At 41.6% G+C, this 16,482-nt stretch overlaps 1 protein-coding gene across 3 annotated transcripts in view; it reads left to right on the forward strand.

Annotated features, from left to right (window-relative positions):
• Positions 1–16,482, forward strand: part of mdga1.S (MAM domain containing glycosylphosphatidylinositol anchor 1 S homeolog) — a 178,981-nt gene that overhangs the window by 116,907 nt on the left and 45,592 nt on the right. For all 3 annotated transcript variants that reach the window (XM_041564207.1, XM_018264895.2, XM_041564208.1), the window contains 2 exons: positions 14,184–14,441; positions 15,751–16,083. In XM_041564207.1, coding sequence (XP_041420141.1) covers positions 14,184–14,441; positions 15,751–16,083 — 591 coding nt within the window. The remainder of the gene's footprint in view (positions 1–14,183; positions 14,442–15,750; positions 16,084–16,482) is intronic.

The raw sequence follows: 16,482 nt of genomic DNA on the forward strand, positions 1-16,482 counted from the left end.
AGGGGCGAATAAATTGCGAAACTTCCGCGAAAAATTCACCAGCAACAAATCCGTTGTGTTGAAAAAATGTGGGCGCGGGTCAGAATATTCTGGTGGTCTCAGTTTGGTATTAAAATCCACACCTTTATTAATGTGCCTGTTAGTTGTCATGTATTATTTTTTGTGATTTTAATGCACAGCAACATATACCGTTTACACCAAGGATTCTTTAATCATGGGCCAAGACTCAAAAATGAGTCTGTGTGCGGTTTTGAGTAGGTCACCATGATCTGCTTCATGAAATAATACAATAGGAAATAATGTAGCCATTATAATAAGGTCCATGACCAATCCGTGGGTCACTAAGCTGAAACACTAACTTTATATGGGTCCCATGAAAAAATAAGTTTCAGACACTGTTTTACAATAACTTTTATGCCATGGGCACCCCTGGAACTATAGCAGGGTGACCCTAATGTGTCTATATATCTGTAACCTTGTTATGAGCTAAGGGGCCCAGCCGGAAGGCCAGTTAGGGGGTGATTTGGGGTGAGTGTTTATTTGTGCCCTGGGTACCCCTGGAACTATAGCAGGGTGACTGTTACCCCAATGTTTCTATATATCTGTAACCTTGTTATGAGCTAAGGGGGCCCAGTCTGAAGGCCAGTTAGAGGGAGATTTGGGGTGAGTGCTTATTTGTACCCTGGGTACCCCTGGAACTATAGCAGGGTGACTGTTACCCCAATGTTTCTATATATCTGTAACCTTGTTATGAGCTAAGCGGGCCCAGCCTGAAGGCCAGTTAGGGGGAGATTTGGGGTGAGTGTTTATTTGTGCCCTGGGTACCCCTGGAACTATAGCAGGGTGACACCCAATGTTCCTATATATCTGTAACCTTGTTATGAACTAAGGGGGCCCAGTCTGAAGGTCAGTTAGGGGGAGATTAGGGGTGAGTGCTTATTTGTACCCTGGGTACCCCTGGAACTATATCAGGGTGACACCCCAATGTTTCTATATATCTGTAACCTTGTTATGAGCTAAGGGGGCCCAGTCTGAAGGTCAGTTAGGGGGAGATTTGGGGTGAGTGTTTATTTGTACCCTGGGTACCCCTGGAACTATAGCAGGGTGACTGTTACCCCAATGTTTCTATATATCTGTAACCTTGTTATGAGCTAAGGGGGCCCAGTCTGAAGGTCAGTTAGGGGGAGATTTGGGGTGAGTGCTTATTTGTACCCTGGGTACCCATGGAACTATAGCAGGGTGACTGTTACCCCAAATTTTTTATTTATCTGTAACCTTGTTATGAGCTAAGGGGGCCCTGGTTTACGATCTGAACTAGATCTGAACTGAACTGCAAAAGTCCAACATGCCACTGCTAATTTATCAGGTACAGAACTGAGTCATCTGCCTTCTGTAGCCCGGTTGCCCCATGTAGCTGTTCTGGGGGTCGCCTGCAACATGTCCAATCTCCTGCGCTTGGTGCAGCAGCTCCCTGGGAATTGATTGCTCCCGTGTAGATGCCAATATATATGCTGTCAGCCTAATAGTACTGTCAGGTAACGAGCCTTGTTTTCCCTCTGCTGCTCAGCTCTGCGGCAAAGTACAGCTGACAGTTTAATAGGGACTGGTTAATAAGATACTTCATTATTCTCCATGGGTTTTTCCAGATATTTTAGGTTGCGAGCTAAGCAGAGATGGGTGATGTTAGAAAAGGGGGGATCGGGGGAGTTGAGTGAATTGATTGAAGCCAAATTCTGAGTTCTGTTGTCTTTTCATCCTTCTTGAGCAAAATAAGAAGGCAAAGAAAGAGTCATCTCCTGGGATTCTGTATTCGGAGGTGGGAAACATTACAGCTTTTTCATTCATCCCAGACTGAAGTTGTGAGGGGGATGCCTTTGCCTTTACAACCAACCCACATTTATAGGGGTCTGTGACTGACAGCGACACTCAGTAGGAGCCTGGTTTTATAGCCGTCTGCTCATAAATGTCTCTATAACCAGCAGATTAGATTGTATAAGGTCAGGCAGCTCATCCACATGACAAGCAGGAGGCAGGGACACCATCGAGTGAATTTACAGCCGGTACCTGGGACGAGAGCTGAGCCGTCTCACCAAGATTTTATCTGCTGTCTCTTGGATGTTTATAAAATATGGAGGGTGATGGCTTCTGTGAGATTAGTCGCAATGGATCAAACTATTAATGCCCACCTTACTTCATGTTCAGGGGAATCCCGTGTCGATGTCCATCTTGTTGTCCTTTGCTTCATTTCCTCACACCAGACTATGGGGCAAATTCACTAAGATGCGTAGTTTCGCCAGCGCTTCGCAAATTCACTAAAATCCGAAGTTGCGCACAGGGGTAGCGTAAGGTTGCGGAGTTGCGCTAGCGTTGTTTCGCTATATAAAGCGAAGTTGCGCTAGCGAAGGCTAATTTGCATACGGCGCGAAATTCAAATTTCAATGGAGGAACACGTATCTGCACTACAAATGCCTAGAAAACCTTCAAATCTGCAAATAAAAATTTTATTTTGCCCTACACATGTGCCCACTGTCTAGGTAAGTTGCCATGAGTCAGGAAATGTAGGGGGGAAGGAGGGGAGCCCCAAAAAAATTTCGATCTTTTTCAGCCTATCAGCCATCATGTAGAAAACACGCCAGCGTTTTTTGGGACTTAGAAAAAATTTTGACTTTTTTTTAAACAATCCCTATCTACTCTATTGCACTTCGCCTGGCGAAGGAAGTCTAGCGTAAAAGGTAGCGTTCACTACACTGCGCAAGTTAGTGAATTTGCGTAGTTTCGTCGCTAGCGAAGATTCGCCTGGCGTAAGGTTGCGAAGTAACACTAGCGAAACTACGCCAGCGTTCGTTAGTGAATTTGCGCAGTAGCGAAAATGCCAAACGCTAGCGAATTAACGCTAGCGTTCGGCGCTTCGCGCCTTAGTGAATTTGCCCCATATATGTCTCATCTTACTTTCTGCCTAGGGGGTCCATGTGTCGATCCCAAAAATTCTTTCCCATTTTTGTTTTTTTGTTTCTGGATATATTAACCCATCTGGACTGCCCATTCCACAAATGACTATGATCTATTCATTTCACATCTTACTTCATGCTCAGGGGAGATCTGTGTCTATCCCATGCATTTGTCTTTTATTGAGTTTTATATTTCAATAGGTCCTGACCCATCTGTCCCTTTCCCTAATTGACTAAAATATGACTATTAGGTGGTTATTTATCAAGGTCCAATTATCGAAAATTCTAACAAAAATAAAACGAATTTTTCGGAATTTATTAAAGTCTGATGGTCTTAAAAGTCCGTCTCTGAATATCCGGCATCTCAAGCTTTCGAGGTCCCAGTGTCTGCTCTGCTGTCTGTACTGTTACCCGATTTCAGGGATTTTGGGCCAAAAAGTCAGAAAAGTTTGTAGTTTTTGTGGAAAAGTCTGAAAAATGTGTCTTTTTCGAGTAACGCTCCGAAGATGTCTGATTTTTGCCCGAACCTATTTTTTCGGACTTTTTTAATGATAAATAAGGTCCAATCGGGCAATTGGAGTTGCTTGGATTTCTAACTTATTTATCGGACCTTGATAAATAACCCCCTTAATGTCCCATCATGCTTCATGCTCAGGACAACTCTGTGTGTAGCCTCAGTTTGGTTTCCTTATTGAGTTCTATGTTTGAATAGTTCTGCTCTGCCCATTCCCTAACTGCCTGAGAGGAGATTATAATTATTATATCTTATGGCGTTATATATGCCAGTACTTAGAATGTTCTGTTTCCATCTAACCTGTCAGCAGAAGACAAGAGCTTTATTTTAATAAAGTTCCAAATGGATCCCAGCCTTTTCCTGTAGTTGCTTGCCTTGGAAAAAAAGTTCCCTTTGCATTTGCTTTTCTTAGTTTGAGGTGTTTTACCCTACTAGGTTCTGATTTACTGGTAATCTGGCTTGGTCCATTTGCATTTCTCATACTTAAGTGTGTATCTCAAGATTTCTTGAAATTCTATTAATTTACTCTAAGGAATGGCTAGATACCTCCCCCCTCCAAATAAATAAACATTATAGACATCATCTTCCAACATGGGTTGGACTGGGCTGGTGGGACACTGGAAAAAAACTTGGTGAACCCCGGGCCCGTCAGGCCAGACCCGCTCCCCTGCTGAGAACTGAGGGCAAAAGGAGGTGAAGCTTGTGAGCCCCAAACACCCCGGTCCAACATTGTGCGAATCCTGTGGCTGTGAGGGGGTGTTGTTGATAGACTGCTGTCCAGCATAGCACTTAGTAATTTGTTTCATTTTAAAATTTTGACCATTATTGGCCTGATTCAATTTGATGAGAAAAAGCCTATATCCTATTTCAAATTCAGGTTTTTCCATAGAGCCAGTTACCATTCAATGAGAAAAACTTATCTCGCTGTTTATCACATGAAAACTTTATTAAAGTCTATGGGAAAACATTGATAACGTGATAAACCATAAAATGATTTGATCATTGATTTGAATCCGACCCTATGAGTAGGGGGGAAAAAAAATCAGATGCCCTAAAAAATACAAAAATTTTATATACAGCGCTATATCCAATTCAGAAATCAATAGAATTCATATTCAGTGGACAAAACCACCAAAAAAACCGGAGATTCGAATTCTTTTGTTTTTTAGACAGTCGATAAAGAGGCTTCTGGATATTGATACACAACAGAGCAGGGACACATCCATATCCAACTCACCCTCAACTCAAAAAGCTTCAGAATAACATTCCATAATGTATCCCTTATGTAATGAAGCCCAGAGTGGCTCTAAACAAGCAAAGCAAATGCTTAAAAGAACCGGTAGGCCAGACACCTCTAAAAGGGCAAATAATGTATGTGAAAGCCTCTCAAGAGCATAATGGAGGCAGGAGGCTTGAGAACGTTTTTATCGATCTCCTGAGATGAATCTTATAGAAAACACAGGGAGATAAAACACAAGAGAGCCCTGTGTACCTAACAATGTATCCTATTGAAGTCATTTATTTGGGGCCTTTGCATTGCTTGAATGCATACAGGTGAAAAGACCCAGGCTTAATGAGAGATTTAGATGTATTCACTACAAAGACCTCTTTCATTAAGGGACCAGTCACAACTCACAACAAGTCCTTGGTTTGAATTGACATATGTAAATGTGTCCTATTGTTTCTCACACTGTATACGATGCAATATCTAGACGTATCTTTTATGTCTCTTGTAATAAACAAACATCCAATGGTTCAGTCGCAGCTACTTTGTTTCCGATACAGTAATATAGATACAGTAGAAGCAGTGATCCGCCAAATACTGAGTTCCGAATCTAACCAAATCTTAATGTTTTGTTTTAGACAATATTGAATGATGGTAGATCCCTAATAACATATTCGTGACTTATGGTGGCCATACACGCGCCGATAAAAGCCGCCGACAGAACGAGTCGGCAGCTTATTTAACCCGTGTATGGATCCGGGCTTCCCCGATCGATATTTCTGGACGAAAGTTGGCCAGATGTCGATTGGACGGGTCTGAAAATCCCATAAAATCACAGATCGCATCTGTTCGTTGATGTGGTCCCCGCAATCCAACCGCCCGTTTACCCATCGTTATGATCCAATAGTTGGACCCTAGGGCCCACGATCGGATCAGCCCAATATCGCCCACCTCAAGGTGGGCCTATCGGGAGAGATACACTCGTTTGGCAACATCGCCAAACGAGAGGATCTCTCCGTGTATGGCCACCTTTAGGCTAGTAAGACCAATAACAAACAAGGGAAAGTTGTGCTCACCACTAATTTTTAAAACCATTAGGCGGGGGTGCAATGAGGCTGTGACCACAAAATACATAGAGAAATACAAGAGTCCTCTGCACTCAACCCATTATCAATATATGTAAGACAGAGACATTGTGTGCATACTGCTACTGAAAAATGCCTTACCCTTTAAACAAAACAGGGATTGTTTGTCCATATATTGCAATATATTTAAGTTGAACAACTACGTCAAAGTCATCCCATATCTGGCCAGTCCTACGCTTAATTTTCATTTGATTCATTAAACATTCTAATTTTTCAGTAGCAGTATGCACAAAATGTCTCTGTCTTAAATATATTGATAATGTAGAAAGACCAATAAGGAAAAGATAAAGACATGCTGGCATAAAATTCTAATTGATTCTATAAATTATACAAAAATGTTTAATTCAGCTTAAATCCACATAGGTATTTTTATATTACTGGTTTATTTAATTGTCATTTTCTAATTATTTGCCTCTACAATGGTTATGATTGTAGATAAGGTAAAGGGAAAATAAATTTAAAAGGCAAAAAAAACTTTTATTTTTAATATATTAACAAGATAAATTGAATACAGGTATGGGATCCGTTATCCAGAACCCCATTATCCAGAAAGCTTTGAATTACGGAAAGGGCACCTCCCGTAGACTCTATTTTATCCAAATAATCCAGATTTTTAAAAACAATTTCTGTGTAATAATAAAACAGTCGCTTGTACTTGATCCCAACTAAGATATAATTAATCCTTATTGGAAGCAGAACCAGCCTATTGGGTTTATTTAATGTTTAAAGGATTTTCTAGTAGACGAAGACCTAAATTACTGAAAGATCCATTATCCGGAAAGTCCCAGGTTTTGAGCATTCTTTCACAAAAGATTCAGCTGAATATTGAACTGAATCAAATTAGGGAAACGAGCCATGAAAGAGAACTGTGTGTGTGGTTAAAAAATATTTACTTCCTTGTTTGTGTGATGAAAAGTCACATGGTTTGTAGATTTAAATTTGGTTGGGCCGCACACTTGGATTTGGCCTTATCCTGCTGAAAAAGGCCAAATCCTGCCCGAATCCCAAACCTAAGCCTGGATTTACTGCATCCCTAAATACAATAATATTAACTAATTAATAGGTATAGGATCCATTATTGCAAAACCCGTTTTCCGGAAACCCAGAAAACTTCAAATATGGGAAGGCCATCTCTCATAGGGGTTTGTTTATCAACATTGGTCAAATTTGCCCATGGGCAGTTACCCATAGCAACCAATCAGTGATTGGCTTGTAAAAGCCAGCTGCAGGGAGAACAATGAATGAAACAATTTGATTGGTTGCCATGGGTTACTTCCCATGGGCAAATGTGCCCAGTGTTGATAAATGAGCCCCATAGACTCCATTTTGATCAAATAAGTCAAACGTTTAAAACCTATTTCCCTTTTCTCTGTAATAATAAACAGGACCTTGTACTTGATCCCAACTAAGATATAATGCATTATTATTGAAGGCAAAACAATCGTATTTGGTTCAGTTAGGGGCAGATTTATCAAAGGTCGAAGTGAATTCGAGGGAATTTTCGAAAAAATTCAAAATTCAAAGTAATTTTTTGGATACTTCGACCATTGAATAGGATACTATGACTTCGAATTCAAATTAGATTCAAAGTAAAATAGTTTCTCATATAATCGACCATTTGATAATCGAAGTACTGTCTCTTTAAAAAAAAACTTTGATTTCAATACTTCGCCAAATTAAACCTGCCGAAGTGCTATGTTAGCCTATGGGGACCTTCTAGAGCATTTTAAGTTTTTTGAAGACAAAGAAAAATCGTTCGATCGATGGATGAAATACTTGGAATCGTTAGATTCGAAGGATTTCATCTTTCGTTTGAACGATTTTACTTAGACCGCAAATGGCCAAGTTCGATGTAAAAAATTTCGATGGTCGAATTTCGAAGCTTTTTCTACTTCGAAATTCGACCCTTGATAAATCTGCCCCTTAATGTTTAAATGATTTTTTAGCCTACTTAAGGTATGGAGATAACATCCGGAAAACCCCAGGTCCTGAGCATTCTGGATAAAAGCTATGGCACACCCGTAGGTGGACCTGAGATATGTGGAAATAGTGTGACTTGATGCTAGTGTATCCCGGGCACCCTGAGGCTATGGGCAACTCCCTACAACTCCCAACAGTGTTTAGTGGCCCCTTTAAACACCTTACCCTCAGATGAATCCTGGGTAATGATGGGCGAATTTGTTCTGTTTCGAAACTGGGAAAAATTTGCGAAACGCATTGAAGTTAATAGGCGGCAAAATTATTTTGACACGCGTCAAATTCGACGCAATTTTGTCCAAATGCATTAAAGTCAATGGGCGTCCGAATAATTTTGATGTGCGTTAATTTTGATGTGCGGCCAAATTTTTTTGACGCTGCAAATTGTACGGCTGCAACTTTTCTCCGCAGTTTTGCGAATTTATTCACCCATGACGAAACGTGGGAATTTGCAGCGAATTCGCCCCGGGCGAATTAATTCACCCATCACTAATCCTGGGTGTCTCCTGGTGCACAGATCAATCAGGCTGAAGTAACTGCTCTCCAGGGTGATTGCCGCAAACAATACATTTGTAATATTAAAGGGATCCTGTCATCGAAAAACATGTTTTTTTTTAAAACGCATCAGTTAATAGTGCTGCTCCAGCAGAATTCTGCACTGAAATCCATTTCTCAAAAGAGCAAACAGAATTTTTTATATTCAATTTTGAAATCTGACATGGGGCTAGACATATTGTCAATTTCCCAGCTGCTCCTAGTCATGTGACTTGTTCCTGCACTTTAGTAGAGAAATGCTTTCTGGCAGGCTGCTGATTTTCCTTCTCAATGTAACTGAATGTGTCTCAGTGAGACATGGGTTTTTACTATTGAGTGTTGTTCTTAGATCTACCAGGCAGCTGTTATCTTGTGTTAGGGAGCTGCTATCTGGTTACCTTCCCATTGTTCTGTTGTTTGGCTGCTGGGGGGGGAAGGGAGGGGGGTGATATCACTCTAACTTGCAGTAAAGAGTGATTGAAGTTTATCAGAGCACAAGTCACATGACTGGGGGCAGCTGGGAAATTGACAATATGTCTAGCCCCATGTCAGATTTCAAAATTGAATATAAAAAAATCTGTTTGCTCTTTTGAGAAATAGATTTTAGAGCAGAATTCTGCTGGAGCAGCACTATTAACTGATTCATTTTGAAAAAATTTTTTTTCCCCATGACAGTATCCCTTTAATATTAATTACAGCCCTCTCAGATACATAAAAATGAGGACTGCCCAATTTGCTGATGTGATAAAATAGTTCTCAATATTTCCATCGCTCCTTGGAACGTGCCCCTTTTCTCTTCACTAAAATCCCATTTATGAGCCTGCCGTCTCAATCAGTTTATTTTATTTTCTTTAGAAAAACCAATTAGAAACTGAAATGAAACCCCTAATGAGAACAAATTTTCAAATTTTTGTAATTGCATTCACAGCCGCGGAAGGTGTTACCATAATGGCAGTGTTTGTAAATATAATGGTAAATTCCCGTTTTAGATGACTTGAAATGCGAAGGTGAAATCTTTCATTAACTGTAGATTAAAATCATAATTAGAATATTTTTTTTTTCCATAAGGTGAAACTGAGCTATCAAGTTTCTTCAAAAACCTTCTCCAAGTCTGATATTATATCCTTTGGCAGTCGTGGTTAATTGGCTGTTCTGCTTTGCATGGCAGGTTTGAACTAAAAACAAAAATACTTTAGAGAACAAATGATTTGCAATACAGATAATTAAAAAATGCGCTGTAACCTGTCAATAGTCCTCTAAAGCTTCTGCTGAACCTCTTATTAACTTTTCGCGCAGCATGGAGGTACCATAACTAGTGATGGGTGAATTTGCGCCGTTTTGCTTCGCCGAAAAATTTGCGAAATTCGCGAAAGGGCGAAAAAATCACGAAACGGCGCCGGCGTCTCGTTTTTGACGCCAGCACCCGTTTTTTTTTGACACCGGCGAATTTTTTCAGGCAAATTTTCGCGGGCGTTTCGCGAATTTATTCGCTGGCGGCGAATCGCGCGAATTCAACGCAAATTCGCGCCTGGCGAATAAATTCGCCCATCACTAACCATAACAAATGCTTTTAGTGTGACCAAAGTCCAGAACTGAAAAGCATTGTTGTAGAACAAAAAAAAAAGAAAATTTATGAAAACAACTACAGAAGGTTGAAAGAGAACTGAACTGGAATTCAACGTTGGTTTGGCTTTCATAATAAAGCGACATAATTGCCAATATTAAAATGAAAGGGAATTGTATAAAGTTAGTGACCACTTTGTACCTTCTCAGTATATTCTAGACAAGCTTGAAAACGTATTTACGTTTAGCCAAATGTCATGGGATCAACAGAACCGATTTAATAAAAATTGTCATCAAAAAAGTCTGCTGATATTCTGTAACATCGATTGGAAAAATCCAAGTGATCGAAATGCATCAAAAATTGGTTGAATGGGAATTTTATAAAGCTTGAAAACTTCCATGAGATTTTCCTTTACAAAATTAAAATATTTTCAGCCCCCACCGTATGAAATAATGGGTTTCAGGGTAGAACTACACAAACGATTTCCCCGCGATTGTGCTGGATCCGACGCGCTGCGCCAAAACGCAGGCGTCAAGTCGGGTGCGGCAGAAAACAAGGTAAGAAATACAAATGTCGGGTGGTGTTGCAGCGTTCATCCTAAGCGACTGCATCCGACAGTCGTGTTGTGTCGGACGAAAACTGCAACCCCATCCAACGTTGCTGTTGCTTACCTTGTTTTCTGTCGCATCCGGCTTGACGCCTGCATTTTGGTGCAGCGCATCGGATCCGTCACAATCACGGGGAAATCATCCGTGTAGTTCTACCCTATAGCAAGGGTCCCCAACCGCTGGGACGCAGCCCACTACCGGCCTGCAGACATACTTGAACAAGGCTGTCAAGTCCGAATTTGACGCGGCGCACCCGAATTTGACGCAGATCGTATAAAATTTAACGCGTCGCGCGCAAAATTTGCCGCTGACGTACCTGAAATTTGCCGCTGGAGTATCCGAAATGTGACACTGGAGTATCCGAATTTGATGCGGAGTGCACGAAATTTGACATGACATAGACGAAATTTAACACTGATTAGTGATAGGTGAATGTGCGCCGTTTCATTTTGCCGAAAAATTTGTGAAACGGCGCCGGCGTCTCGTTTTTGCCGCCGGCGCCCGTTTTTGACGCCGGCGTCTGTTTTTTCGGAAAATTTATTTTTTGACGCCTGCAAATTTTTGCCGCAAATTTTCGCGGGCGTTTTGTGAATTTATTTGCTGGCAGCGAATCACGAAAATTCGCCGCAAATTCGCGCCTGGCAAATAAATTCGCCCATCACTTACACTGATGTGTCTGAAATTTGACACTGGCGTTTCCGAATTCGACGCGAAACGCATTAAATGTAAGCACCCCACGCGGTTCACGCCCCACCCCCCTGGTCCTTGAAAAAAATGAGGGCTTTACACCGGTCCCTGGGCCAAAAAAGGTTGAGAAGCTCTGGTTTAAGGGAATCAGATGTAATAGTCTGTTCAAATTCAAAATGATTCTAAAATGAGTGAAATAGCATTTTTAATTGGGATAGCTGAAAAAATTAGCCAAAAAGTCGGGATTTTATATTTTAAGAAATAGCCCACTGTCTCTGATATAATGAAGTTTCTCCTAAAGAGTAACATAAGCACATGCAGAACAAAATAAAATTCTACATTTCAATATTTAAAATAAAGCAATTCTACAGAATAAAATACCCAGGCACTTTTTTCTCAGAACTCTGAAGTCAATGAACTTTTATTGACTCTTAAAGGAAGCCGGAACATTTTGCCCAACAGCAGAAGGACACTACTCTCTGGGCATCGCTAAGATAAAATATAATGCAAAAATATGTCGATATAAGTAATAAAGTTTACATACTCTTCCCCAAAGAGAAGGGAATTCCACAATGTTAACCAATTACACAGAAGATGAGTAAAGCTTGCTTGACTGTTGATAGACTAGGGGGCAAATTCACTAAAGCGCGAATCGGCTAACGCCAGCGTGACGTCATTTCGTTACTTCGCCAATTTACTAACGGGCGCTGGCGTAAATTCGCTAGCGAAGTGGACCTACTCTAGTGCTACTTCGCACCCTTACGCCAGGCGAAGTTGCGCTATGGCGAAGGGACATAACTACGCTAATTCACTAACTTGCGGATTTTCATGAACGTTAACTCTTGCGCCAGACTTGCCTTCGCCAACTGAGACCAGGCGAAGTGCAATAGAGTAGATAGGGATTGCTTCAAAAAAAGTTGAAATTTGGCTGGCGTCTTTTCCTTTTTTAAGGGTGATAGGCTGAAAAAGATCGTACATTTTTTTGGGGGTACCCTCCTTCCCCCCCTACATTTCCTAACATATGGAACATAAACTATACACTGGGCTCATGTATAGGGCAATATAACAACTTTATTTTATTTTATGAAGCTTTCCCAGACTTGTGTAATATAATGTATTCGGTGTTACACATACGTCCATTGTACTTTAACTTGGCGCCGTACGCAAATTAGGCATCGATAGCGTAACTTCGCTTTGATTGACGAATTAACGCTAGCACAACTTCACTACCGTTCGCCTCCCTGAGCGAAACTTCGCATTTTAGTGAATTTGCGTAGCGCTGGCGAAACTACGCCCTGGCGAAGTGCGGTGGAGTGTGGCGAAGGCAACGCTAGCGCATTTTCGCTGCTTAATGAATTTGCCCCTAGATCTGACCGAGGAGTATATTTTTTGTTTTTGAGTTTATCCAGCCTAAATGACCTCTCTTCTCATTTATCAAGACTAAGGGCAGAGACACACGTGGAAATTAGTCGCCCAGTGACAAATCGCCTTTTCTTCGGGCGACTAATCTCCCTGAACTGCCTTCCCACCGGCTAGAATCTAAATTTCTGGAACACTTCTTTTTCCAAAGTCGTCTGAAGTTGCTTCACAAGGAAACTTCGGATGACTTCGGAAAATGAAGCGCTCCAAGTGCCATCCCGCTGGTGATTTAGATTCTAGCCGGCGGGAAGGCAGTTCGGGGAGATTAGTTGCCCGAAGAAGAGGCGATTTGTCACCGGGCGACTAAATCTCCACGTGTGTCTCTGCCCAGTGGCGTAACTAGATATTACTGGGCCCCACAGCAAATTATTTTTCAGGCCCCCAAAATTTTGAGCAGTTGACTTGTTTTACCAATATTTATTGAAACTGTATATGAATTAGGGCCTCGTGGGGCCCCTATACCTCCTGGGCCCCCCTGCAGGCGCAGGGTCTGCTTCCTCTATAGCAGGGATCCCCAACCTTTTTCACCTGTGAGACACATTCAAATGTAAGAAGGGTTGGGGAGCAACATAAGCATTAAAATAGTTCCTGAGGATGCCAACGAAGAGCTGTGATTGGCTATTTGGTAGCCCCTAAGTGGACTGGCAGCCTACAGAAAGCTCTATTTGGCAATACAACTGCTTTTTATGCAACCAAAAATTTCCTCCAAGCCTGGAATTCAAAAATAATCACCTGCTTTGAAGCCACTAGGAGCAAAATGGAAGGGGTTGGGGAGCAACATGTTGCTCATGAGCCGCTGGTTGGGGATCACTGCTCTATAGTTACGCCCCTGTCTCTGCCCTAAAAGAAAGACATCTCTCTGGGTTACTGGCCTTTATCAAAAAGATAAAAGCAGCTATGAACAATAGGATTGTTTTGTTCATTTGTTTATTAGTTGGTCATTCATTCATGAATTTCCCCAACATTCTTTATCATGCCTTGGTGCACATACCATTAAATTCTCATACTCACATTGACCTTCTTCTGCCTTTTTGTTACATTGAAATTTCCAGACCTAAACATCGTCAATAGGCCAATCACTATTATAACTTATCCAAGAATTCTCCTTGTGCTCCAGATGCCAACAACTACCTAAATCGATATTATAAAAATAATACTCCACGTTGCTGGGAGTGAAATGGACACATGGAATGTCTTGGAAAATTGAATGAAAATGTCACACAGTGTATGAAATTGAGATCATATCTAAAAGGTCAGCAGGTTTTCTATCCAGGAAGAGGTGGATCTGCCTCAATAATGGGCAACCAAGCCTTTACTTGATCACAGTTTTTAATTGCAGTTACCTTTTAAAAAGTCAATTTTTTTTTATTTTCAAAAAAACTTTTATAATAACGAATAAGTCAAAATTCGATATAACTTTGTGCATAGTGTACTGTTTATATATCAATGTAAAATAATGGGTATTGTAGCAGAGTGGTGAATGTATCATGTTTTGATTTGTACTTTCACCAACACATTGAGGCAGAGATAACAAAGGCCTTTCTATATGCTTCTTTCTCCAGCACCACCCGCACTGAAGTTGTCTGTCAATGAGACGTTGGTAGTGAATCCCGGAGATAATGTAACCATGCAGTGCTCACTCACGGGAGGAGACCCACCCCCTAAGGTCGTCTGGTCACACAACCAAAATGTAATGCCATCCAAGGGGGGAAACCTCACCATATGGAACATTCGTCCTGAAAATTCTGGATACTATAATTGTACCACCACCAACAATGTGGGGAATCCTGCGAAGAAGACGGTCAACCTCTTAGTGAGATGTATGTCACTTATCAGGCCAGTAAGCCTTAGAGCATCATGCTGCTTTCTATGTATTGTGGTGTGTAATGACATTTGCTGTTTAATTAACATACAACAAGCAGGTAAGCTGTAAAGTGCCCAAAGTCCATTTACTATAGTTGCTATTCCTCCACAGTCACACCCTACCTATAATTCAATAAAATGGGGATATCTACTTCTGCTACTCTTAAGGTGGCCATACATGGATAGATCCGCTCGTTTGGCGATGTCGCCAAACGAGTGGATCTCCCTCCGATATGCCCACCTTGAGGTGGGCAATATCGGGCAGATCCGATCGTGGGCCCTAGGGCCCAACGATCGGATCCTAGCATTCGGCAAACGGGCGGTCGGATCGCGGGACTGCATCAACGAACAGATGCGGCCGCGATCCGACTGGATTTTTAAACCCATCCGATCGAGATCTGGCCAACTTTCGGCCAGATCTCGATCGAGGAAAGGCCGTCGGGGGCTTCCATACATGGGCCAATAAGCTGCCGACACAGTCTGTCGGCAGCTTTTATCGGCCCGTGTATGGCCACCTTTAGACTCCCCCATATCATACTCCTCCAGCTCCTCCTCAGGATGAGGCTAAATAAACAGAACTATGGGATCCCCTTGCTTATAAACTAGGCAATATCCATGACATCCCTCGGCCAATCAGGCCTGGATTTGTGGAAAGGCCACCTAGGCCCAGGCCTAGGGTGGCAGGATTTTAGGGGGCGGCTTGCTGCCCAACCACACCCACATTGGTTCAAAAACACTGGAGATACAATAATTTCCCATGCACCAATTCCCATTGCTCTGGTCCAGATGATGAAAATTTGCCTGAATAAAGGGGCAGTGGGCCTAGGGGCACCCACTATGTAAATCCGGCCATGGGGCCAATACGGACGTCAACACCTTACATTCCCCACTAGTCTATTAACATTTGGAATACAAGAATCTTCTGGGGAAGTATAACCCCACTCTAAGAAATTTTCACAAATTTGAATATGTTTATTTAAAATAATGTCAATGATATTCCTCCAATGCTTTGATTATTGTTGCTAGCAAATTTCTACATAGTTATATGTGTTCATAAGTGATGTCCTTTCATCTTACACACATTTCAGACATGGTTCCAGCTTTACAGATGGATTACTTGTGATTTAAGGTGATACATAATCCTTAGATCATGTGATATAATTAATAAACGAATATTTCAGACCTATTGATGTATTTCGTTAGTGAAGATCCATGAACAGTCAGAAAGGTACCACTGAAATCAATGTATTCTTTGTTTTCAAACAGCCATGAAAAATGCCACATTTCAGATCACTCCTGATGTCAACAAGGAAAGTGAGAACATCCAGTTGGGTCGGGATCTGAAGCTGTCGTGCCATGTTGATGCCATTCCACAGGAGAAAGTTGTGTATTCTTGGTTCAAAAACCAACGGACTGTGGTGCCCTCTAGACGGCGACTGGAGATCAGTAGGAATGACCCAGATCTCCCTCCAGACACCAGTAGCTTGGATTTCTTTGACTTGCGTTTCAGTGACTATGGCACTTATATGTGTGTCGCCTCATTTCCAGGAACACCTACCCCTGAACTAAGTATTGAGGTCAATATATCTGCTGAAACAGGTAAAGGAAACTATTAGGAATAACATTAAAGGGTGTAGAAGGGGTACTAATCTGTGTGGGGCAGCTGCTGAATGCAGAAGGAGACCCTTTTGAAAGGAAAATATCAATTAGACATTTTGATATAAAGGATGTCCATTTTTTCAGCTGTTGTAGATCTTTAACTTATCAGCATCAACTTAGAGTTGCACACTGTTAGGGAGGCTGTGAGTTTTGGTTGGACAGCAGCTAATGCACTGTACTGGCCAAGGAACCATGACCAATAGAAATATCAGGATAACTTACCTGCCAACATTAAATTAGACGTGTCTGAGCCATGCATAGTCCTTGGCCGGAGTAGCTTGTCACCCGTTTTCCAGAATGCCACTTGTACAATGTAAGCCAAACTTTAGGAGTATTCTA

Source organism: Xenopus laevis, chromosome 5S (assembly GCF_017654675.1).
Source record: "Xenopus laevis strain J_2021 chromosome 5S, Xenopus_laevis_v10.1, whole genome shotgun sequence".
NCBI classification, from domain to species: Eukaryota; Metazoa; Chordata; class Amphibia; order Anura; family Pipidae; genus Xenopus; species Xenopus laevis.